This window comes from Medicago sativa, chromosome 1 (genome assembly GCF_051527215.1).
Source record: "Medicago sativa cultivar Bolivia chromosome 1, Bolivia_mono, whole genome shotgun sequence".
Classification (NCBI taxonomy): Eukaryota; Viridiplantae; Streptophyta; class Magnoliopsida; order Fabales; family Fabaceae; genus Medicago; species Medicago sativa.
This window is the reverse complement of record NC_140749.1, coordinates 10,765,187-10,790,934: the sequence shown is the minus strand read 5'-3', so window position 1 is coordinate 10,790,934 and position 25,748 is coordinate 10,765,187. Positions and strand designations below refer to the sequence as shown.

The window sequence follows — 25,748 nt, the reverse complement described above, 5'->3', positions numbered from 1 at the left end:
TCCGCCGCCGCTCTCATTCACCACCACCGGCGTGACAACAATCAAAACGGCGTCGTTGTCATCGACAGAGAGAGGCACGACCAAATGCAGATTGTTGTCGTCATCAGAAGCAGCGGATGAAAAATCACTCAAAACTGAAAATCCAAAAACCCAGATCTCGATCTCGTCAGAAAATGAGCTTCCCCAGGGAGAGAGACAAGCAACGAAAAAACAGAAACACGAGAGAGTTGAAATCGAACCTACAAGTTCAGTGTAACCCATTGCCTCATCCACCGCCGTTATGTTCGCCACTGTTGCTTCCACCCAACTTCATCCGTCTGTTTTTCAATTCCAGATTTGTTGCTTTCTACCAACCTCATCTTTCTGTCTTTGAATGAACGAGAAACTATGTTGTTGTTGTTGTGTTTGTGATGGATTTGTTGAATGGGTTGAATTTTTGCTGGAGAAATGAAAATGGTATAAATAAAATAGACTTAGTTTAAGAAGAAAAAAAATTATGTATCAATCTCAAAAGGGGATAATTTGATTCTCCAGAAGAAAAAAAATGCCAAGCTTGAAGAAGGGTAGTACATGAAGGGAGGGGTATATCTGTCATTTCGAATTGGTCTGAGAAGAGGATGGGTATTTTTGTCCATTCGCATGTCTTTTTGCTGACTCGTCCATCTGTTTGGCCAATCAACAGTGCCATGTAATCAAATTAGTGACGTGGCAGTGATTAATTGGGGGAGAGGGACTAAATTTTAGATGATTAAATTTTGCAGTGACAAAAAAAAATTAGCAAATTTAGGGACCAGATTTTAAATGACCCCTATTTGCAGGGACTAAACATATATAAAATGTTGAAGCAAAAATCTTTTTGATGAATGTTTTAATGATAACAAACCTCGTGGAATAAATGATAAGTTTTATGAATGGTGATCTACTGATGTTTGCACTTGAGTTTTTGTTAAAAGAACAGGAACCACATAAGTGGATAAGCTAGAAGCCACCCACGTTGATAAGTGCATCATATCTACTCAACAATGAAAGAATGAGTATATCATCAGTTGAAACAACAAGATCATATCTCCATGAAGATTCATAGCTCAAGAATCATGATGGAAGAACTTGAATTATGATGGAAGAACTTACATCACAAGCTACACAAGAATGTGCTTGAAGTTATGTGACAAAACACATTGAGTTTTGTGCTATATGATTTGAAGATCCTCCATGGGTAAACAAGATAAAAGGAAATATGCATACAAGTTAGGAAGATTCTCAGAACCTCCTCAAAGTATCACACTTCCAAAGCTTCTAAGGATAAGAAGTTCAAAGTTCAAAATATTCATATGAATAGAGTTCAGAATGTTCATATGAATGGAGTTCATAATGATCATGAACATAAACCAGAATATTTCCAGAAATCATAAAGGATTATTTCATGGATAAACAAGAATATTTAAAGTCATCGGTTACAAGAGATATTGAACTAGATGCAAAGAAATATTCCGTTGGACTTCAAAGAAAGAATCATATTGTTTGTCAAAACAAATGATCTCTCCTTTATATGCTTCAAGAAGTCTTTGAAGGGAATAAAGAAACAACCTTCATAAGGTTCAAAGTGTTGAAGAACATTAGTATGTTTATGAACATCAGAAAGTTCAGCACAAAGTACAACCGTCATAAAAGGAAGGAACCCAGAAGAAACATTCTGAAGTTCATATGTATGAACCCAGAAGGTGTTCAGAAGGTTGTTTAGAAGGTTGCTCAGAAGGTTCATTAGAGCAAACCCATAAATCAATATCCACACCAAGAACATGCAAGAACAGATGGGACATGAACATATCTTATGCATACAATGATTTTGACTTTGGATCAAGAAATCATTAAAGGCATCTATGGTGATTAAAGGATTAATGGACTTTGATTAATTTGTTGGTATTTAACTTGTACTCTTGAGTGGTTAACTAAGACAGGAACAAGTTTCAATTCATACCAAAGATACAAAGAATCAAAGGACATAAAAACTTAAGAACTCAGTCAGAGTTCAGAAAGTTAAAAAGAGTTCAGAAGGTTGGACAGAGTTCAGAAGATTGTTCATGATGAACATTAAGAACCAAGCCCAGAAATTCATGAACCAAATGAAAAACATGCAAGGTTCACGTGACTTAAATAAAAGCCCAATAAAGTACATTGACTAAGATCAATCAAGGAATAAATGCATTTATTTGATTAAAGTCAAAAAGGGCATCTTCAATGTTCATTCAAGACTATGAACATTTGAAGTACAAAACATTAGGAATATTCCATTAAGAATATCATCCTAGATGTTTTTCATACTGCACTTCATAGATGTTTCACTATTAGGATTTGATTACATCAAATAAGAGTCTTACAAATCATCCTAAGTGAAACAAAAGGAACATTCTGAAGTCCCATGAGTTCAGAAAGTTCGATCCTGCTCCATGCTTTTTCTGACATGAACAGTACATTGGTTGAAAAGTAAAAAGCAAATCCAAAAGCAAGATCAAGTCTGATTCAACAGGATTTCGACACATAAGGGAGTTGGTACTGTACAAAGCAAACCAAATCCCCTAAAGCATGGGCTTGAAGTGACAGTTCCACTTTATCAATTCTGCACTAGTTCCAAGACAGATTTCAAAGAAGATCTGACCCAGGAACATTCTGAAGTACGTCCAAGAACAATCTTCATAGTACAACCCAGAAATTCATGTGATATTCATATGATGAAACCCAGAAACACATCTGGCCTTCATCCACATGAACCCAGGAACAATATCATGATGAACACAACAACATTCTGAAGTATTCTCAAGAACACAGTAACATTCTGAAGTATATCAGTTTTGCCCAGAATTCAAGTGTAAGTTGGTGGGTCCCAGGACACGTGGCACAAGACCAGTGGACACTCTCCAACGGCTACAAAGGTTCAAGAAACTCTATAAATAGAGATCAAGACCTCAGCATAACATGCACCATTGCAAAGCAACAAGAAAAACAACATGAACATTGTTGTGAAGCTTTAGCAAAAAATTGATCATCACAAAGATTCCAAGAAGTCTTTTTAAGTGTAAATCAATTCTCTTTCTCTTATCTTTTCAAAGATAAGTTCTTCTTCTTCTTCTTTTGTTTGTTTCACAAACATTCAAACTCCAAACATCTTGTAAAGTCTCATCTAGCTTTAGGGGTACTAAAGTGTTAGTTTGAGCTGAAGGTGTAAAAGTCTAAGTGGGTAACTTAGCAAGAAGAAAAGAAAGTCTCATCTAGCTTTAGGGGTACTAAAGTGTTAGTTTGAGCTGAAGGTGTAAAAGTCTAAGTGGGTAACTTAGCAAGAAGAAAAGAAAGTCTCATCTAGCTTTAGGGGTACTAAAGTGTTAGTTTGAGCAGAAGGTGTAAAAGTCTAAGTGGGTAACTTAGCAAGAAGATGCAAGCCTGCTGAGGCTTAGAGAATACAGGGTTGTAACTGTTCATGTGAACAAAGATTGTAAGGTGCAGGATTTGAGAGGTTATCTCAAGCATCATAGTGGAAACTCTCACAAGATTGTGAGGAGTGGACTAACCCATATTGGGGGAACCACTATAAATCTCTGTGTGTTGATTCTCTCTTCCCTATACTCTTTATTTACAGTATACACAACACACACAAACACATTTATTTATTTAAACTGTTTTTGCACTAACACTTCAGAACGTTCTGAAGTCAGTCTCCTAACTTAACCATTCCAAGTTCACAACTTGAGAATTAATTTTAAGTTACAGGTTTAATTTTTAAAAGGGTCACAATTCAAACCCCCCCTTCCTTGTGACTATTATATCCACTTCATAAAAGTCATATCTAAAATAATAAATTTGGTTTTATCTCTTCATTTGGTTTTAAGACATATATTTGCAGGGTTGTATTTGAAAAATAAAAAGTTTGATTAATGATTGTTTGTTTGTTCTAGAATTATAGTAATTTGAATTTTAGTTTATTAAGTATTTTGAGATTCTTGGAGTGTCTTTTAATTTTATTTTTTCATCACTCTTTGAAGAAGAGTGATAATTATACCGATTGACAATCATAATTTTGGTAGTTGGTTTTGATAGTTGTGGGATTTATTTGAGGTAATGTCTCAATTTGTTGATGGTTTCTTTGCTCGCAGATACCATGGGAACTCGCTTCCCTTGAGATTAAGAGCCCGTTTGTTAGAGTTTTTTCAAGAAAAAAAATCATTTTTTTAAAAAATGATCACTTTTAAGGGTTTTGCATCCGTTTGTTACAGTTTTTTTTCAAAAAAAAAAATCAGAACATAAAAACAGCTTCAAATGAGATAAAAAATCAGAATCTAAAAACAGTTTCAAATGAGAAACAGGGCACCATCTCAGAAATAGATTTTTTTAATAGGAGAGAGAAAATATGGTTTAAAAGATTGAACTAATTTTGCATCAAAAAATCCCTTTTATATAATTGTAGGGAAATGTTAACTTGTGCCCTCAAGGCACAAGTTAAGAAAATAAAGATAGAAATATTTTGTTGGAAATTGTGCATTCAATATTTTAGAAATTTGAAATCTTATCTTTTCAAGACAAAATTTATTATTTAATTTCATTTTTAGATTCTTAACATGTGCCCTGAGGGCACAAATTAACACTAACCATAATTGTATCCAAAAAAACTAAATTATTTGTTTAAAAAAAGTGATTTTTATTACGGTAAAAAACGCAAAATAAATTCTAATTTTTTTTAAAATCTCTAAAATATAATCTCTAAATTATTTTATGTCAAAATCACTTTTATTTTAATCCATATCAAGCGGACCCTAATTCTCTTTCTATTGGTCATGCTTATTTGAACTCATTAAAAGAAGAATTGAGCACTTTATTTTGGAAAGAAAGAAGGATCTCGAGGTCATCGTGAGTTTAGCTCAGTTGATAAAAACAATACATAATATATGTAAGGTCCGGAGTTCAAACATCATCCACCACAAAAGAAAAAAAAGATCTCGAGCTTGAAGAGAAACTACACCAAAAATTAAACGAGGAGTTGAGACACTCATATATCAAACATAATAGCATTGCCTAATTTGCAACACAAAATCGTTATAAATAAAAATCGTAGTATTGCCATTACACTCCATATTAGCAAGATAATCAGCACACATATAGAATGAAAAGACGTAAAGGGTAGCTCAACTGCACAAAAAAAAAAGTTTTCATGTCATTCTTTTCTCAATTTTTTTTTACGTCATTCACAGAATACATCCATATAAAATTACTCTTTGCGGTTTTTTTTCTTACCACAATCCGAAATGGACAAAGTTGTTTTCACTTAATCATGAGAGTGTTATTTAGCTACTAACATCCTAAAGGTTGATATGTAGACCGTATCGCCATTTTTGCTCCCAGTGCTTTAGCCAACATCACATCTCTCAAACTCAGCATATTCCACACACCAACTATTAGACTCTCACATTCATGTTTCATGATCATATGTTGCCAAAAAAATTTCCTTAATCACACTATCAAAGTCCTAATTTTACTCTTTTGAAAGAGTTCCATTGATATTTGCTTTGAAGCTCCTTGTTGAAGGAGATTCCATAACTCATCTTGTTTGAAAAATGGGGTCATGCTTGGAGCCTTAGAGATGGTGGGTGTCTAGGGTTGGTATTCCGTGAACTTGGAATGTTGGGTTAAATTTCTTCTGTTATTAAGCCCAAATAGATTATGTAGTTGACAAATTAAATTAATTGTTGAGGAACTTTTCACACTTACAAAATCTCAACAATTAAAATGTTAACATTCCAACTTTTCACACTTAGAGAATTAAAATGTTAACTTATGCCCTTGGGGCATAAGTTAAAAAGCTAAATGTAGAAAAAAAATTCTTGAAAATTGTGCATTCAATGCATTAAAAGTCTAAAAAGTTGTCTTTTAATTATAAAAGCTATTTTGAATTTCTATTTTAAGCTCCTTAACTTGTGCCCTTAGGGCACAAGTTAACATGACCCTATGTTAAATAAAGTTGTTAGCATTGTATGTTTTTTTAGTTAATTCAATTGTGAAATTGGTTAATGACGCAACTTAATTTTTGTATTAAAAAGTTTACCCTATATCAAGAAAAGTGACCAAAAAATAAAAAATAAACATCTTGTTCGCCGTATAAATATGGTGATAAATGTAGATGTCCTTTCCCATATTGGTGTCAAGTGTGTTCCAGTCAAGTGTGTTCCAATAACATTTTTGTTGTAAAAGGGTTATTTTTGACACAAAAATCTAGATGAGAACAAACCAAAATCTAACTGTAGAGGTAGACATCATGGAATCATGGTATCCGACATCATAGGATCATACATGTATTCTCAACTCATTTTTTCTTTCAACATTTTCTAATTTTTGCATGCATGCATGCTACCCTCTCTCTCTCTCTCCCTCTCTGGTGGTGTCTTACCTCTTTCTCATTTTATTTTCTCTCTCTCTCTCTCTCTCCCCTTCAACCCTATGATGCATTAGAGAGAGAAACACCTCAATCAAGGAAAATTCATCATCAGAAAAGAAAGAAAGAAAAAGTCACACCCTTGATTCAATTTCTGGAATCTGGATTCTCGAGTGGCTACCCTTTTCTTCCACATTTATCATTCTTTTCTCAAACCACCTGATCCTCTTCAACCATTTTGTTGTCCCTCTACCTCTGCAGGGTCCTCCGGGGCCCGAAATTCATGTACGTTTTCAATTCATCTTTATTCTCATTGTTACAAATTAAAATGCAACATTGTTACAAATTAAAATGCAACATTGCTGTAAATTAAAATGCAAATATGTTATTAATTATATATTATACATGGACATTTTGTTCCTTTTCAATGTTTTTTTTTTTGAGTAGATTCAATGTGTTTTGTTGTTCACGTAAATATGACTTTTGCACTGACGAAAAAAAAAATATGACTTTTGCATGAAGATTCTTCATTATGTTCCTCAATAAGAAAATGTATAGAAATTTATATGGTCAATATTATTGATATCAAGATTCGACATTAATGGGGTTTTGTAATTTTGATCCTTTTCCTACTATTTTATACTAAAATAGGGTTTCTTTCTCTATACATCCAAGGCCTAGTTTAATTAGTGTAATATATCAAATGTGATTGAGTCTAGTGAAATGGAATAGTCTTGAGCAATGTAGTGAAACATAATACCGGTTCAAATGGAAGAGATGTCCACATTTAGTGTCTGAGAAATCCTCGAACATCATATAGAAGGATGCTTGTGGATTATTTAAAACAAAATAAAAAATTTGTCTTATTTCCATTATATGTTTTCATAATATATGGTGATCATAGACTTGAATTGAATGAATAGCTCTATAGTTCATATATCTCAAGAAATCATTCTCTATTCAAAGGTTATCAACTTTCTAAAATATGTGAGTTGATATGTCTATTTAGCTATGGGACCATTTAGAGGAATAACCGAAGATTTCAAAGGAAGACTTGAATTTTATAAACAAGATTGGATTTGTGCAATCTGTACTGGTGTTAGAATATTGGCCCCAACTTTCTACATATTCTTTGCTTCTGCACTTCCTGTTATTGCTTTTGGAGAGCAACTTAATAGAGAAACAGGTAAATGACCAAAACCTTTCAAATATAGTTTCAAAATTCAAATATTTATGTTATTTGGTCTATGGATTTTTTGCACTGTAATTAGTCATAGTCGTCTTATCATTAAAAACGTTTGACTTTAATCGCAAATACTTCATATGATTGGTTGTGATTTGTCGACGTTGTAAAAATTTAGCACTGACATTGTTATGGTGTATCAAAATTAAACTCTTTGATCTATAAGGGAGCATTTGGTGATGTGTTTTACAGGTGGAAGCTTGAGCACAGTTGAAACATTGACATCCACAGCTATATGTGGAATTATCCACTCAATATTTGGTGGTCAACCTTTGTTGATTGTAGGAGTTGCTGAACCAACTGTTATCATGTACACCATTCTATACAGTTTTTGCACAAAAAGACCAGAATTAGGTGCCAAGCTGTTTTTGGCTTGGGCTGCTTGGTAAGTATATTTGGCAGTTAACCTTCTAACTATACTGAGGTTCTGTTTGGATAAACAACTTAATTAAGTGTTTATCATATAAGTTATTTCTATGGCAAAAGATAAAATAAAGTCAAATGTTTTCATATAAGCTATAAGTTGTTTTCATAAGCTCTCCCAAAGTGTAATGCGAATGTTTAACTTTTATGGTCATATTTGTTCCAGGGTTTGTGTTTGGACATCATTGTTGCTGATGCTGCTTGCAATTTTCAATGCATGTTCGATTATCACTAGGTTTACTAGGGTTGCAGAGGAATTATTTGGCATGTTAATTACCGTTCTTTTCATGCAACAGGCTATAGAGGTATAAATATGGATATAGTTATAGCTAACTCTTCCTAGCAAAATGGAAAGTAAATTTTGCTTTGCCGAGTATTTTAACTTCACAATTGTTTTGATCAATAGGGAATCCTAAGTGAGTTCAAGATACCGAAGGCTGAAAATCCCTTGTTAGAGGAATATAAATTTCATTGGCGCTATACAAATGGATTACTTGCAATCATTTTCTCTTTTGGGTTACTTTTCACTGCCATGGTAAGTAGAAGTGCAAGAAAATGGCGATATTTAACAGGTAAATGACTCCGAAGTCTAAATATTTACTACTATATCAATGTTACAAATTTTGAAATGCATCTGAAATCGCACCTACAATGTCAATGTTTTTCTAGTTTCCGCATTATTTGTCCACAAATTTCTTCAATCAATGTATTGTCTTATATAAGACCATACAATCAATGTTTTCATGTTAGACTTAACTTCTCCTGTCTCCCTTTGGCATTCAATCAGGGTGCATACGAGGTGTCATCGCAGATTATGGTGTTCCAATGATGGTAGTATGTTGGACTGCACTATCTTATACCATACCGAGCAAAGTTCCATCTGGTGTTCCTAGAAGGTTGCTTTGTCCACTTCCTTGGGAACCTGAATCTCTCTACCACTGGACTGTAGTTAAGGTACTGTTATAAGAAATGACTAATTTGATGTTATGCAAGTCCTAAAATCCATCTAAAGTCATTGACTGCAACTGCAGGATATGGGAAAGGTACCCTTGCCATACATCTTTGGGGCATTTATTCCAGCAGTTATGATAGCAGGTTTATACTTTTTTGATCATAGCGTAGCTTCCAAGATGGCTCAACAGAAGGAATTCAACCTTCAAAAACCATCTGCTTACCACTATGATGTTTTTCTTCTTGGAATAATGGTATGATATTGTGTCGTGAGACTTGTTTTATGTAAATTCAATGTCATAAAGTTTCCTAACATGTATATCCTTTTGATTCTTTAGACTCTTATTTGCGGCATTCTTGGTCTCCCTCCAGTAAATGGAGTCCTTCCTCAGTCCCCTATGCATACTAAGAGTTTAGCGACTCTTAGAAGGCAGGTAAGCACCATATTTTGCGGCCCTATTTGGATAAAAAGCTTAATTAAGCGCATATAACGTAAGTGATTATGTATAACCTATTTCTATAACATAAGTCCATTTTTTTATATAAACTAGAAGTTGTTTTCGTAAGCTATACTAAAGAGCTTATGGAATAGTCTAAAAACAACTTATGAACATGTCATAAGTTGTTTCCACTTTCCTTAAGTTCTCTCAAATTGTCTCACAAGTGATTACCTCGGTAGATAAACTCAAGTACACCTTAATTCTAAAGTATCAATTCAAATAGATTCTTACATTACATCATGAAATTTACAGTTGATCCGAAGGAAGGTGGTGAAGAGTGCGAAGGAATGCATTAGGCAACAAGGAAGCAACTCTGAATTATATGGAAAAATGCGAGCCGTGTTTATAGAAATGGATGCCGCGCCTACCGTAAGTATTGTTGGCTTGACAAAATTTGTGTCTATGTGCATACATGTCCAATGGTGAACATTTTTTATTATTTGGTCTTAGGTTAAAGAGTTGGAGACTTTGAAGGAGGCTGTAATGAAAACTAATGAAAAAAATGGTACAAACGAAAAATTTGATCCTATTAAACATATAGATGCCTATTTGCCTGTTAGAGTTAATGAGCAAAGAATGAGCAACTTGTTGCAGTCTCTCCTTATCGCCTTATCACTTTTAGCCGTTCCTGTCATCAAAAGGATACCTACCTCCGTTCTTTGGGGATATTTTGCTTATATGGCAATTGATAGTCTCCCAGGGAATCAATTTTGGGAAAGGATATTGCTTCTTTTCATCACGCCCAGAAGGCACTACAAGTAAGTATCTTTACTCAGTAATCTTTGTTTTGAAATTGATAGATAACTTGATGTTTGTGGCTTAATGACTTTCAAAGTTTTTTCCTTCCATATTTGTAGAATTAATAATCTAGCTATAGAGTACACAATTTTATTAGTCAATTTTGTTCTAATATCTGTCTTTTCGCGCAGAATTTTGGAAGGCTCTCATGCCTCATTTGTAGAGTCAGTACCACACAAGACAATAGCTACATTTACAGTTTTACAGTTTCTATATTTTGCAATCTGTTATGGATTGACACGGATACCTATTGGTGGAATATTGTTTCCATTACCTTTCTTCCTTCTCATAGCTATAAGAGAGAGATTGCTTCCAAGGTTATTCGATGCAAACTATCTTCAAGAATTAGATGCTTCTGAATATGAGGAAATTATTGGTGCTCCACATAATATACCACTAATGGTAAAATTTTATCATCCATTTATCAATTTCAGTATGTTTTTTATTCCTATAAATCTGATAAAATTCTACTCATTTTTAGTCCTTAGGTTTAACAAAAAAAAAGTGTGTTTTTAGTCCCTCGTCGGAGCCTAAAAGCATGTATATATATAACCTTCACTTATTTCTTGAAAATGTTTGATCAGGACAAAGATGCACGTACTAGTACTGATAATGATAGCTCAGAAGAAGATTATTATGATGCAGAGTTATTGGATGAGATGACAACTAATAGGGGAGAATTGAAATGTAGAACAGTAAACCAAAATGATAGTAGAAGCTCGAATCGTAGTAGCTTAACTTATGGCTTCAATGAAGACAGACATATTCAGGTAAAACACAAATAAAAAAAACTCTTTCAAGGTTTCGATATGAGTAACTCACCAATTATAACTAATTCTAAAATTGCACATATGATTGATCGTGATATGTTAATAATGTAGAACGTTTTACACACACTTTGATAGTGTATTGAAACTAAACTCTTTATTTTATGTTTATGGCTTGGACTTGTATAGGTTTACCCTGAAGAATCTACCGGGATATGAGGAGGTAGTCTCTCTCCATTGGCTTTATGTTAGAATGTAAAAAAAAGGTTTGATATGTGAGAAGGATCCCCTCGAATGTTATGCTCAAGATTCTTGTAACATCAGTTAAGGTTGAATCAATCGATGTTGTGTGGACGAAGAAAAAGAAGATGAAGAATTGATTCGATCGGGGGAAAATAAGAAATCATTTGAACTTTGAAATATCATGCTTCAGTATTACTAGGAAAAATGCATTAAAACTTGAGTTCAATGAGTCGTTTTCCTTCATTAGGTGGCTTACAAAATTTAAGAAAAAGAGTGGAGAAGAGATTAATATGATATGTGAGATAGAAAAGGGAGAGTAGCAAAGGAATGAGAAAATCCAAAATTACTAAACTTGCTTTCTGGCTAAAATATAGATAAAACTTTAGAGCATTCTCTCGTATTTTGTAATTTTTCCAAGATTTGTTCTTTTAGAGGATTTGTAAGGACATTATTTTATTTAGATCAAGTAGTAAACTAGCCAAAGTACTATGCATCATGATTTTTTCATTATTTTGTTCATAACATTTTGCATGGTGCAATACTTAATTTATAAAATAACTTCTCGATTTAATTTATAGAGAATTAAATGCAGAAAAAAAAGTATAAATGTAAACGTTTGTTTCAATTTATTCAATTGTTTACCTAAAAATTTGGGAAACAAATGTATATTTGATATTAATTAAGAACAAGATAGATTCCTCTTTGTCGTGCGCGCATGTGTGTATAACCACTTCGAATAGAAGTGATAAAATTTTGAGCGAAAACTTGAACTTGAATCATAATTAAGCTTCGAACTAAAGCGACTTTGCTACTTCCTTGCAAATATTCCCTTGTTAAACCAGAGGATTATGACCAAAAAAGAACCCTAAAAGGAACAATATCTCCATTGCAACTAGGGTCTAGCTTAATTAGGAAATATAACCATTGCAATGTTGAAAAATTATTGATTTGTTGCCATATTAAAGCAAAGAATAGCAAAGAAAGCAATAGCTTCTAGACAGATCAACAATTGCTGCAACCTCAATTTCTCTTCAAAAAACTAACCAAATCTAAAGAGAATAAATATAGTATAAAAGGGAAAACGATGAATCAATGAAACAATTGGAGAAAAAATATAACACAACCATTTGATCTTTGTAACACCTATGCCCTTCCAAAAAAATTCAGAGATTCATACTTGTATACATATATTATAGATTTAGTGTTGAACTGTGGCAAGTCAACCGTATAAAAATGAGAATTTTGTTTTTATCAAGTAGTCTAGAGGTCAAAATTTCACCTCTTAAGGTGAATAAGTAGGGAATCTCAAGTTTGAACCCTAGCCACTACATATTGCAATGTTCCTACCAACCGAGTTGTGCTTACGGGACAGAGATAATTTATTGTTCTCATAAAAAAGAAAGCATGTGTATGGACGAAATTAAATATTTATTTTTGATGTTATGATCTCAAATTCAAATAAACTCCATAGAGAGAAATTCTAATATTGTTGTTCTTTAGACTCAAATATTTTTTTTGGTGGTGGCCAGGGTTCGAACCCCGAACCTTGCATATTTTATGCATTGTCCATACCAACTGAGTTAAGCTCACGAGGACCTTTAGACTCAAATATAATGATTGCATGTAGTATACAAAAGATAGGGTAACATGCTTTTTAATCCTTGTATGCCAAAATTCTCTCAAAAAAAAAAATCCTTGTATGCCAAAATTCAAAGTAAAGTGAAGAAAATTTCAAGTCATTGAGGGAACAAAAGTATGATTGAATAAAATAATGAAATATATCTCTTCTATTCTAACCTACATTTTTGTGTATAATACTATAATTTTTGTTTCCTTTCTTACATTCTAAATTTATAAAAGTGTATAGTAACCAATTCAAGTTTCAATGCTTAGTATCATCAAGCAATAATAAGATGATCACCCTCTCTGATCAAGTTTATTTCTTCAACTTCAGCTCCATCTTCAGTCAAGATTTTAGTGGGAGAAAAGTCAAACTTTTTAGCGCCAACATCTAGCAACTCTTGAAGGGACTTTGGTAGAAAGACAAGCCTTTTAGGATGTTCACTTTTCTCTTGACAACTAAGCATTACTCTAATTGGTGTAGTACTGCTTTGAGATGAAGGGGAACCCACTTTATCTGAAGAAAAAAAGAAGCAAAACTCATTCAATTTTCTAGAATCAAATGCAAGCATTGCAATAAAGAATGGGAAAGAAGAACATGAATTGTTAGTGTAAACTATTTTTCCACTTACGTCTAATGAGAATTCAACATTTTGTGGTTATTTTTATATTGCGGTTGCAAAATGAGCTTACGTGGCAAAATCTTGAGTTCTCATTAGATGTCGATGTAAAACTAGTTTACACCTACAATGCAGATAAAATCATGTATTTTAAATCAGAACTTGGAAGATAAAGGCACATATATTTACCTCGATTAGCAGCTGCAATCATTCCAAAAAAGGAATTTCTAAAAGGGCTAACCTTTCTTCTCTGAGGATTACCCAACCATGTTAACTCTTGATTAGGTGGAAACATACCACCTCGAGGGCTAGCTAGCATACAAGGTTCACTTTGAGGGATTTCAATAAATGGTCTTCCATTATTTTTTGGTGTTGATGGAATATCATAAGGAATTGTGTTATCTTGTTCAATTTCTTCAAACATATTTTGTATTTCTTCATGGCCTTGTTGATTTGCATAAGCTCTTGAACTCCAACCAAAGCCATCTGGCTTATCAATATTTGCTCCTTGTTCTACAAGAAACTTAACTATTTCAACATTTCCATCACATACAGCAGTATGAAGTGCAGTGGTTCCATCATTTGTGGACTTTGTCACAATATCACCACCATATTTTACAATATCTTTTAGCAATTGAATGTTATTTTTCTCCACAGCAAAGCATGCTAAACTAGCTACATTAGCAGAAGATATATCTGCACCATTGTCCATAAGTAGTTTTATCATTGATTCATGCCCTCCCTTAATTGCTTCCCATAGTGGTATATCTCCTTCAAAATCTGTATAAATAAAACCAATTTAACACTAAGAAATCATTTTAATAACCAATTCTTAATTGTTAGTTTTAGGACAAGAAACATGTTTAGGGCCAGTCAAAATCGATTTTGATGAAAGCATGTGAAAGGGAGCTTCGATCAAAATCGAGTTAGACTCTCCACAAGCCTAAACAAACCGGTTTAACTATAGTTTAAATTTTTCTCAATTGCAATTTAAATCACACTTTACATAATTTGAGAAACACTTTCCATGAAAGCAAGTTTTTCTCACTTCCAATAGAATATTCATGAAAATAAGAAAAACTTTTTGGTGAATGTAAAAAAAGCGTCTATTATTCGTTTGATTGAAATATTAAGTGTTCATTGTGTACCGACGCAAAATACTTCATAAAAAAATGAAGGAAAGTATTATGATTTTATAATTTAAATGAGAAAAAGGCTACTCTTAAAATTCTTCAAGTTACTTTCCAATGCTAAATGCCATGCACACTTCATTTTGTGCATTCATGTTTGAAAGGTAGTGACAAACATCATTTGTAATGCTATATGTTTTTACTTTTTAACAGTTACTTGATTTACAAGAAACTCTAACTGTACCTTGTATGTTGGGATCAGCTCCGAATTCAAGAAGCAAAACCGCACAATGGTTATTACCTTTAGAAGCTGCAATATGCTATATAACATAAGAAAGTAGAATTATAATCAGTGTTTAGTAAAGCATGTAGAAAAAATTTATGTGTTGACATTGTAAGAGAAATAAAATTCTAACCAGTGCTGTCCTTCCAGTTTTATTATCTATTTCATTTGGATCTGAACCTTTCTTCAGCAATTGATGCAACAACATGTCATCAGGTTTGTTAGCAGCATATATTAAACTTATAGGCAAATCCATTTTGCCTTTTGACAACATTGATTCTATTTCAGCTTGAACCCTATCAATCATCGGATACTTTAAATTTTGCACATGCTGCAATAAGGTAGAAAACATCAACATATGCTTTCTTGAAGAATCACTTCTAGAAAGAAAAAAATTAAAAATCTCAAATATCTTCTTATATACCTGAAGAAAATTGTTCATGATTATTGTTCCGTCTTCAACATTGTTATGAACAAGGGTTAGAAATGTTGATCGACTCAAACGCAAGATCTGGCTTAATCGCTTGGTCCGAACTGTATAAGGTTGTGGCCTATAACATAACACTCCTATTTCTCCAAAAACATCTCCTGTCGTTGCTTCGTTAAAAGACTGATATAATTTGCAAACATATTTTGTTAGTCGTATGGAAATAAGATTTTTCATGATATCATATAAAGGAATGCAGATGAAACTTGCCTTTTCTTTTCCGTTCTCATTAATGATAAGATCCTGTCAATTCGAAGAGATTAGAGTTATAGTTTGCCATGTTTATACAATATAATAGAGTAAATGGAAATAAGGTGAGAGAGAGAGAGAGAGAGTATTTTACTGCAGCTCCAACAACCATTATATAAAAGTCTGTTGGTGATTCATTCTGCAAGACTATATCTTCCTTTGGAGGAAAAAACTCGGCCTTCAACTCCGTCACCTTCAAATTTTGAGATTTCAACATAGGCAAGTAAAATAATCTATTCAGTCAAAATAGAATTAAAAAAATGGAAGTGCTATGAGAGCTATCACATAGTTTTATGTCATCAAAGTTCACGAGTTGGAAATAAGCGAACTCGAACTGCTGATGTAGGCACCCAAATCAAAGGCAAACTTTAAAATTAGTTATTTCCAAATGTTCCGGGTTATGTTAAACATAAACTTAACAGTGTTCTTCTTCAACACAAGAGGGTTATATTACAGCAGACATAATAATATTACCAGTTGAAATCGTAAGTCGTTTGACACTCCATGAAACAAGTATACATCTTGGATGCGTTCAAAGAATCGGTAGTGTGCAACGCTCGACTTAATGGCTTTTGGAAGGGAATCCATTATCTCTTGTTGCTCCAATCCTTCTAAATTTGTTTTGTACTTCATATGAAAATGAGCAAATATCTGCTCTTGTAACCGTTTAGGTAACCGATTCCTACGAGAAAAATTTGATGCAGCTTGGACAGTATCCCTCTAATGCACCACAATAAAGAACACATTCAAAATTGAAATTAATAAGTATATCTAGATGTAGAATAGTCAAGTGCATAATGCTTCAAAACAAAAGGATAAGGAATATTGTATACTCACATAACTCTTAGTTCTATTTGTCCAATGCACAACCAAATTGGTCATGTTTCCTATAAGATATGCATGAAATCCAAAATTGAATAGCATATAAAAAATGTCAAAAATCATTTCATCTGTGTTTATAGGATGCAAATCTCCATAACCAACTGTTGAAAGTGTACATATGGACCAATATATTGATGCTACATATCCATCCCATATAGTTAGGTTGTCTGCATCATAGACAAGTGATAGCCATGAAGCTTTCATATCGTTGCGTACTGTAGCCAGAAAATAGAAAAAACAGGCAGCACAATGCACCTCAAATAGTGATACCTACAAAAGACATCACATTTTAACTTATAAGTTTAGTGTTTTTATACCATACTCCTGTTCTCAACTATAAGCGAAAAAGTTTATGTATTTGATCCAAATAAAAACTTTTTCGTTTATATTTGAGAACATAGGTAGTATATTATAAGCCATAACTTTGCAAAATAAAAAACAAAATCACTGTATAATTAGAAAGTACTTACACATAACAGTTTTAAACAGCGCACCAAAAAGTAGTTATAATTCCTATCCTTTTCTAACCTGACACACAGAACAAAGAAAGGAAATAAGTAACACCAAGTTGGTTAATTTTTTGGGGGCAAAATTAATTTCAAGGAGTAGAATTACTTTTGACAAGTTTGGATGTTCTATAGTATAATTGATTAACTTGAAGCTAGATTTTGATGTTTTTGCATCTCCAATTTATTTTTAGTCTCGAATTTACTATTCAACATGCTTTTACATGAATGCATTCAACTATAAATCACTTAACATTAAACTTGTCCCGAGCCAGAATCAATTATGCAAAATCAATTTTTATCATTGCAAAAACAAACAAGCTAAATCGATCAAAACATCGGGCTAACTCAAGTTTAAACAAAAAGGCCACTATTAAGAATAATTTCCCAGTTACATGTGGTAGTAAATTTATGTAGAAAGTTATAATGTAACTTGAAAAGAAGGAAAGTTTTGAGCTTTGGTCATTACCTTGAAAACATGGCACTAGCTCTACGAAGACGCCAAAGGCGAAGAATATTGAAGTAGCCATACATCTCGAGTGAAGCTGGCAACAAATACAAAGCACCTTCATAAGGAATGATAGAGAGCACATCAAGGATAAACCAAGATTTCAAATATCTCCGAGCAATTTTCCATCGATCGTCGACGAGTAGAAAAGTAGTCTTGTCAACGTAGGCAACAAAGAAGGTGAGAACAATGTCAATGAAAAAAAATCCATTCACAATGCTGTCTGCATAAGCTAGTGCACCCCTTGATTTCTCAAGAAACCCAAATTCAAAAGGACACACCCATGCAGTGTAGACAACCCATATCATCAAAAATTTGCACCATTGTCTGCAATATCAATTATTACATATCATTATCATTGTACATTCCATATATCATCATTCACATTGACCTAGATTTTAAATTACAATTACAGTTGCATTGCAATCATGTCACAACTTTGGAATTATAGAAAATAGCGGTCAAATACAACCGATGCAGTTGTAATTATAGCCCCAGTGCATGTTCAAATTTATTTATAGCGAATCTACGCCACCATGATTTTGGCAAAATCAAGGTGTCACCGTGATTTCACCAAACTCACCGTCAATCCAAACATGCATATAATGTGGTTTGCGAATATTTCAAAAAATGATGGCCGGTGAGTTCAAAAAAATTATGGCACTGTGATTTTGTTAAAACTCCAAAGTATACATTTTATCAAAATCACGGCCGTGACTTTATCAAACTCACCGCTGATACAAACAAAAACATTGACCATGATATACATATTGATATTAATCCTTAAACGCCATCTCTAGTACATTCATTCATGACATAAATTCATGTTTCTTAAAGCAATTAATTTTCAAAAAAAAAAAAAGAAGAAGAAGAAAATATGATATTTTGAAATAGAAAAATGAGTTGTTATTGACAATTGAATAAATCTTACCGATAATGACGGTTGCTTGGGGAGATGATGTAACGCCGGAGCTCTTGTCTCTTGCTGCCATACATGGTGGCGGCACCGAGAGGTGGAATGAATCCGGTAAGACTGTATTGGCTGCTAGAATCATCTTTGGTTTGTTTTTGTTTATCATTTTTACGACCAAAAGACTTTATTCCAAACATCTCCATGATCTTCCTCGTAAAGGGGATCAAGGAGAGACACAATATGCATTCATGTGTTCTTTTCTTCTCATAATTTTGTTCATGTTTTTATTTGGTAGCATTCTTGTTCTTTGTATTGGTTTGTTAGCAAGAAGAATAATGTTCACAACGGATTTTCTGGGTTTCTGGAATGAAAACAAAAAAGTATTTATATGTCAATTAAGGCAGAATCTAAAACCATATGGTGTTTGAGGAAATTGAATTTGAAGGATCTTGTGTTTGTTTTTTGTGTTACTATTTTTAGAGATGGTACATGATTGTTATTGTTGAGCTAAATTGAGCAGTACTAGTCAAATGCGTGTGAATATTATTTACTTGCTTCTTTGTTGGCGGTCTTGCCATCTGGCATTTACCACTCTCTCACAACAACTCCCAATATGAATTTTTGGCTTCTAAAAAGTACTCCTTTGTGACAAATTAATCCCCTCGATTATTTCACACGTATTAAAAATAATGTATAAGTGAAAGAGAGAGAAAAATGATTTTAAGTGTCATTGTCAAGTATTAGTGTATTCATCATTATCATGTGATGAAAGTAATATTAATTACCGTTATAATTGAAAAACTAATTAATATTGCATCGAAAAAGTGAAATGAGTCAATTAGTATTTTGGGACAATTTTTAATTTGTGCAAATGACTCAGTTATTTTGAGACGGAGGGAGTCATCTCTGTTTATTTAAATAAGTTTAGACACGTGAGAACGATGATATTACGATTCTCTTCTATACCTTAAGCAAGGTTCTGAGTTTAAATCCAAATATAGCCATTTATCAACGTCAAAACTTTTATGGAGAGTTGGTCGATTGTTTGAGTCCACAGTTTGAGAAATTAGTCTCTACAAAAACAAAGTATAGAGTGCTCCATTGCTGCTATTTTTGCCGTATAAAATTCAAATTATATAATAATACCAAGCATGTACAAGGTTATACACAAAAATTATAGTAATTAATCTCTACATTTCAATTAAGAAATTAAGATGATCTTAACTCGTCTTACTGCAACACTTGTTAACAGTGTAAAATGCTTCATACACATGGTCTCTCATAATATGTTTACGAAGGTTAAAATGAATGGAAAATTTTACATGAACATCCTTTATTCATACACTCCATTGTACACCCCATGTATTAGGGACATTTTGGTGAGTTCATCTCACAACCACACTTTCTCTTCTACTTGTATGGGGTCCAGGTTGCCACATGTCAGAATTTTGTATGGGTGTAAAGGATGTATTGCCACGTAGGGGTGTACATGTATCACCACTCAAAATGAATTGTGTTACAAATACTGTGCATGAGTTTTGCATGCTCTCCGGTCAACAAGCTAGCCAGATGAAAACTAGTTTTCTTTTTCGAAAAATGTTGAGAGCAACCCATAGCTGTTGGATATGGCTACCCAATCCTTATGCAATTGATATCTTTAAAAGTGTTTTAAAATAAATGTCGCTTTTGTCAAAAAAAAAAATGTCGCAATCAACCACTTTACACATGCCAAGACATAACTTTGACTGTTGATATCTTTAATTATCTATAATAAAAATTATAAAAATTTAATATTTTAAAAATATTTATCGAAACAAATCGAACAACATCTTAGATGCTAACATTTGTATTTATATATAAATTAAAAAAAGAGTCAAAGTAAATTATATGAATAATACACATTGTAAAAATATGATATGCATTTTGAAACGGATGGAGTACGTAGTAACCAAACCTAAGAAATTATGATGACCAACATATTTTCACCAACATATTTCTACGGAGGGAGTCCTAGGTCTTGGTCCGAGGAGCCTTATGAAAATATGTTGGTGAGTTTAGTATTCATTTTTGGGTTGATGCTCTAACCAACATTGGTTGTAACTTTAGTATTAATTTGATTTGATGATTTGAGTCTTGTCCGATTCTATTTAGACATTTGTTAGTGCTTGATGAAATGAGGGTTTTTTTCTCATGTTTAGAAATGTGAGCGGATCATTTCCCAGTGAATGGGGTTATTCTTAGTAGAAGAGTTAAAAAACCATAAAAATGAACCAAAACGTTAAAAAAGGACATTTCCGTTATTGTTATTATTATTATTATTATTATTATTTCATAATTTTTAGAAGGTCTAAAAAAAAAATTGCAAAGATCAAAATCTTTTTTCCGCTACATTTGCAAAGATTAAATGCATAATTTTGTAGAAAGAAAATCGGAGAAATAATCATTTTGGTCATTTAATATGTAAAGAGTAACCATAATAGTATTTAACATATCAAATTTACATCATAATAAGTAAATATTTACCGCGATTGATACGTAAATAAGTAAATATTGACTAAAATACTGATATGACAGGACAAATATGACAATATTAATCTAACATTTTAACACCAAAACATAAGAAAATCAATCTGAAATAGTTAAACAAAACGACGTCGTAGAGCAAGCGAGTATAATTGGTCGTGTTAAACCGAGAGAATTTTTAGGGCTGAAAACGCAAAACAAAAAAGCACTTAATTCATTTTCATCGATTATTCTCAAAAGCAAAGTGAGAGAACACAAAAAACTCAACAATGGCGTCTTTGCTACAAGCGATTGTAGATCCAAAGAAAAACTGGTTCGCTGCTCAACACATGAAAGCTGTTTCCAAACGTCTTCGCAAATACGGTTGATCTTTTAATCCTAAATCTTCATTTCGTTTTTTCAATTTCTCAAACCCTAATTTGTGAAATTGTATTTGATTTGTGAAATTAGGTTTACGATATGATGATCTGTATGATCCGTATTACGATTTGGATATTAAGGAGGCTTTGAATCGGCTTCCAAAGGAGGTTGTTGATGCTCGTCATGCTCGTCTTAAGCGTGCTATTGATCTTTCCATGAAGCATGAGTATCTTCCTGAGGATCTTCAGGTTGGTTTGGTTTTTCGTTAATTTAATACAAAATTGAATGTTTTTGGTTGCTGTTGTAAAATTTTAGCGAGAAACTAGATGAAGCTTGATAAATTGGTTGAAAACTGTTGTGGGTGTGTTTGTATTGATAGAAATGGATGAAATGAAGTGAAATAGAATCAATTTGTGAGTTATGTTTCATTGTTTAGATTGAGATTGAGAACAATAACATATGAAGCATGTGCTCGACACAGACATGGACAGGTTTACGAGGGTAAAAAAAATGAATTAATTGAATTAATCACGTGTGTCAGTGTCGTGTCGGTGTGGACACCGGACACACATTCCATTGAAAGTGTCAGTGCTACATAGGGAATAACAGAAATTTATTGAAAGTCCTTGTGGATGTGTTTATCTATTGACGGAAATGGATGAATTTTAGTTAAATAGAATCAAAAAACGAGATGGGTTTCACTGTTTTAATTGTTCAAAATAATTGAAATTTACCTTGTGAAATGCATTTTATTTCATTTCACATTTGAGGTTTTAAATTGCATAGAATAGCAGTGAAATGCAGCAAATGCTGTCTCAATTGTGGTTGTATAGACATCAAAAGATTTTGATGTCTATACAACCACAAGACAGAGTTAGATCCTCCGGGAGTTTTTCTTATTTTAATTTAAACTAGGGTTATATCATTAACAAATCATCATTTTGCTTTCTCCAATTTGGAGGTGTAAAAAGGAATATTGTTTATTTTTTGTTGCATTTCATTCCACTTTTATTGTAAAACTATCCAAAGAATAAATGAGAATTTGTATTCTATTTCATTGTACTGTCACTGGATGTGCAAAGTGCAGACATAATCTCTACAGGACAATTCAAATTTTGCAAAATGTCCACTTGTGCAGTGTACTGTTGTGATTTTCTGTGAACATACTTTGGTTTGATATTTGCGTATTGTTTATTTGAACATATCAAAGAAGATCTAAATATCTTGTTTGGTATGTGGTTGTGTGAAGAGCATGTCTCTGATTGTTCTGAACATAAATGTCAAATTTTGAGCACACATATCCTTTGTATCTGTTTTTGACAGGCAATGCAAACACCATTCAGGAGCTACCTTCAGGATATGCTGACCTTTGTAAGTGCCTTGTTTTATATGTTTGACAGTTTCTAAGTTATTTGTTAATATTAGTAACTAATTGTGTGATTGTGGGTGTGCGTGTTTTGATATAACATTATATGGAGTCTGATTCCATACTTCTTGATTGCCTTTTTTATTAAACATTTGTTAGCACTAAACTTGACAGTGTGAATTGATATTACTTCCTTTGCTTGTCTTGATTGTCTTCTACCCAAATATACTTCAATCTTATCCTTAAATACATTGCTTAGATTGTTAGAAATCTTGGTGCGAGTGAAACTCAACCATTTCAACAAATATAGTAGCATAATTGAGGATATTCTTTGTTTTCAATTTATTTAAGAAACATGAAAAATCTTATGTTTCAATTCATTTTTGTAGTTCCTTTTGTTAGTTCATATTTGCTAGAGTAGATGGATTATTAATAATTATTTTTAAGCTTAGAATAGCCTGTGTCTGTATTTCTGTTTTCATTCTTTATTTTCATCATTCTCACCTTTTTTATTTATAAAAATGTTTTCCTTATTTTCAAAGATTTGTATAGGAAAAGGTAAATACCAGCAGAGTTTGTTTTCATTGGGACATATACAAAACCTTGAAAATAGTAATCAAATGAAGAAGAAAAAAAAGGCAATATTTTTGTAATTCATTGGGCCCTGCACATGTAGATGGGTCTTAACAGGGTATATGACTAATGGCTTCCACATATGTGCCCCACACAAGTAAACGGTATTAAACATGGTTAATGACCCAAAAACCCTTCAAATTTTACCCCTAGTCTAGAAGTTTCACTTTAGAACCAAGCCCTGCTAAAAGACATAGCAATCATGGGTCATGGCAGTTGATTGTGAGGAAGGATTCCAGAGGTTGAACAACCCTTGAGCTGAGTACTGTGGAGACCCGATGTTGGGGCATGATACCAGCTGATATGGACTCTAACGCATTGATAAGTTGGATTGGTTACTGGGTTGTTCTCTTACATAGTTTCTGATGCATATGGGTAACAGATTATTGATAATTTAGTAGAACTTTTGCACATGGAAGTTGGATGCAGTTTAGATTTAGGGATTTCCACTTTCTGTTCTTCTATTTCCATCCCCTGCCATCTATGTGTGTATCCTTGATCTAGGTGTTTTTTCTATGTTCGTATTCTGAGAGTCCCATAGAGAACCACTCCCAGTTGAAGACCTTAAGCTATTGCTTCTGAATTAAACACACTGTCCAGTGTTGTTAAATGGTGGTCATGGTAGCCACTATGGTAGAATTATGTGTCAGAGTTTTAAACAACCACCATAAGAAATTTGTGAAGGGATTCCCGTCATGGCCCGTGCCATTGGTTATACGGCAGGTTTTTGGCCTTCTGCCAACGACAGCACTGGACACTGACAGCATCATGGTTCTTTATTTAACATGCTAACTAATAGGGTACTTCTTGTCATTTATATATACATCCTCTCATTTTCTATTCAACTAAATGAAAGGAGAAAATTTGAATTTCATTTCGTTGTTCTCTGCATCCAAACAATTATAAAATCATTTCAATTTGCATTTTCTTTCCTTGTTGTTTTTGTTCCATTTTCATCACCATCCAAACTAAGTGTAATAGCAATATGCAAAATCTAGCTTTAATTTAAGAATGTTATAAGATGAAGCTGTTGCTGACCCATCTTACTTGTTAGATTTTATTTTGATGAGTGGTGCTGGCAACACTCTAACCCCCTCTTTTTAGCACTCACTCTTTCATTGAATGGAATTCATATGGGGCTCATTTGTAGAATGGTGAGACCCAGATAAATTTTACCTGCTAAGAGAGTGAATGTTGAAAAGTGAGTGTTAGCACTCTTATTTTGATTGCTTGCATGTGTTACTTTCAAAAATTCTAAGCACATAAGAATGTCTCTCACTTGTGATTTGATGAGTGTTGTACTGAGTTACGAGAATTACATGTACATGTAGCAAAAAGTGTTATTTTTGGAAAATCAACATCCCTATAACTGCTATATGTGATGCTAAATGCTTTTCAACCCACAATTTTCAGGTGAAGAGGGAACGAGCAGAGCGTGAAGCATTGGGAGGTTTGCCCCTGTATCAACGAACCCTTCCATAAGTGCATTGAGTAGTATCGCTTGAAGCTATTTTGATTGGAATTGGATGTTAAAATGTACTACTATTGTGGTAGAATGTTTTGGTTGATGATGAAATCTTGGACAGCTTTGATGAATCCTTATATGGACCACATTTTTTTGGTGCTGTAAACTTCCCTCTTGGGCATTTTCTAATAAATGGCAACAACAAACCTGCTTGCCTTTATAATTTATGGCTTGCATGTTCATTTTACCCATTGTCTTTATTGGAATCATTTCTTGTTTGGTAGATATAGCTGTTGTATATTTTATATGAACAGTTCTTGCATTCAGACTTACCAAAATAAAAGATGGAGTGATTGTTCAAGGATCAAAATGATAACTGTGCTGTTTGTGATGTTCTATTAGCGTGCGAAATGTGGAATATTATTTTACAGGATAATAGTACAAACAGTACCGTAATTACTAAACCCAAGTCATGTTTTGGGGTGTTTGGAATTATTATTCTATGAATCCTGTAAAATAAAATTTGTGGTTGGTCCCTGAAAATGTCGTGATTGCAATTTGGTGTCCATGCCAAGATGGAAGAAAGATAGAGCTCAGAAACCCTGTTTGAGATACATCCCTACGCATATATATCCCCTGCGAATATAAAATCAGTGCAGTATCCTAAACTCAACAAGTATATATCTTCTCAACTGAAGTGAAGATCTTAAAGAAGGGAAGTATAAGTGGATTAAAAGAAGAAAAAAACAAGACAGTGATTAATAAGGGCAACATATTCTCGTCGGAATCCAAATCTATAGAAGCTACCACAGGGTTACGAGCAGCAGGGCATGCCACCATTGCTGCCCTACGGTTAACAGAGA

At 33.2% G+C, this 25,748-nt stretch overlaps 3 protein-coding genes across 3 annotated transcripts; 2 read left to right on the top strand and 1 right to left on the bottom strand.

The window, feature by feature from the left end:
• The first annotated feature begins 6,198 nt into the window (after positions 1 to 6,198).
• On the top strand, positions 6,199 to 11,862 carry LOC146952574 (putative boron transporter 7). The gene is made up of 13 exons (XM_085703374.1): positions 6,199 to 6,700; positions 7,425 to 7,601; positions 7,851 to 8,043; positions 8,248 to 8,386; positions 8,488 to 8,653; positions 8,869 to 9,035; positions 9,113 to 9,286; positions 9,371 to 9,466; positions 9,785 to 9,901; positions 9,983 to 10,290; positions 10,462 to 10,732; positions 10,915 to 11,100; positions 11,287 to 11,862. The coding sequence occupies exons 2-13, from the start codon at positions 7,427 to 7,429 to the stop codon at positions 11,314 to 11,316; spliced, it is 2,022 nt and encodes a 673-aa protein (XP_085559500.1). The 5' UTR covers positions 6,199 to 6,700; positions 7,425 to 7,426; the 3' UTR covers positions 11,317 to 11,862.
• Positions 11,863 to 13,096: 1,234 nt separating this feature from the next.
• Positions 13,097 to 19,010, bottom strand: LOC146952573 (potassium channel AKT1-like). Its single transcript, XM_085703364.1, has 12 exons — positions 18,557 to 19,010; positions 17,587 to 17,952; positions 17,082 to 17,139; positions 16,567 to 16,881; positions 16,204 to 16,449; positions 15,824 to 15,922; positions 15,691 to 15,723; positions 15,418 to 15,603; positions 15,127 to 15,324; positions 14,955 to 15,030; positions 13,770 to 14,360; positions 13,097 to 13,477 (listed from the first exon to the last, which is right to left on the bottom strand). The coding sequence occupies exons 1-12, from the start codon at positions 18,739 to 18,741 to the stop codon at positions 13,239 to 13,241; spliced, it is 2,592 nt and encodes an 863-aa protein (XP_085559490.1). The 5' UTR covers positions 18,742 to 19,010; the 3' UTR covers positions 13,097 to 13,238.
• Positions 19,011 to 21,241: 2,231 nt separating this feature from the next.
• LOC146952572 (cytochrome b-c1 complex subunit 7-2, mitochondrial-like) lies at positions 21,242 to 25,132 on the top strand. Its single transcript, XM_085703353.1, has 4 exons — positions 21,242 to 21,424; positions 21,512 to 21,669; positions 22,745 to 22,792; positions 24,834 to 25,132. The coding sequence occupies exons 1-4, from the start codon at positions 21,331 to 21,333 to the stop codon at positions 24,900 to 24,902; spliced, it is 369 nt and encodes a 122-aa protein (XP_085559479.1). The 5' UTR covers positions 21,242 to 21,330; the 3' UTR covers positions 24,903 to 25,132.
• The last annotated feature ends 616 nt before the right edge of the window (positions 25,133 to 25,748 follow it).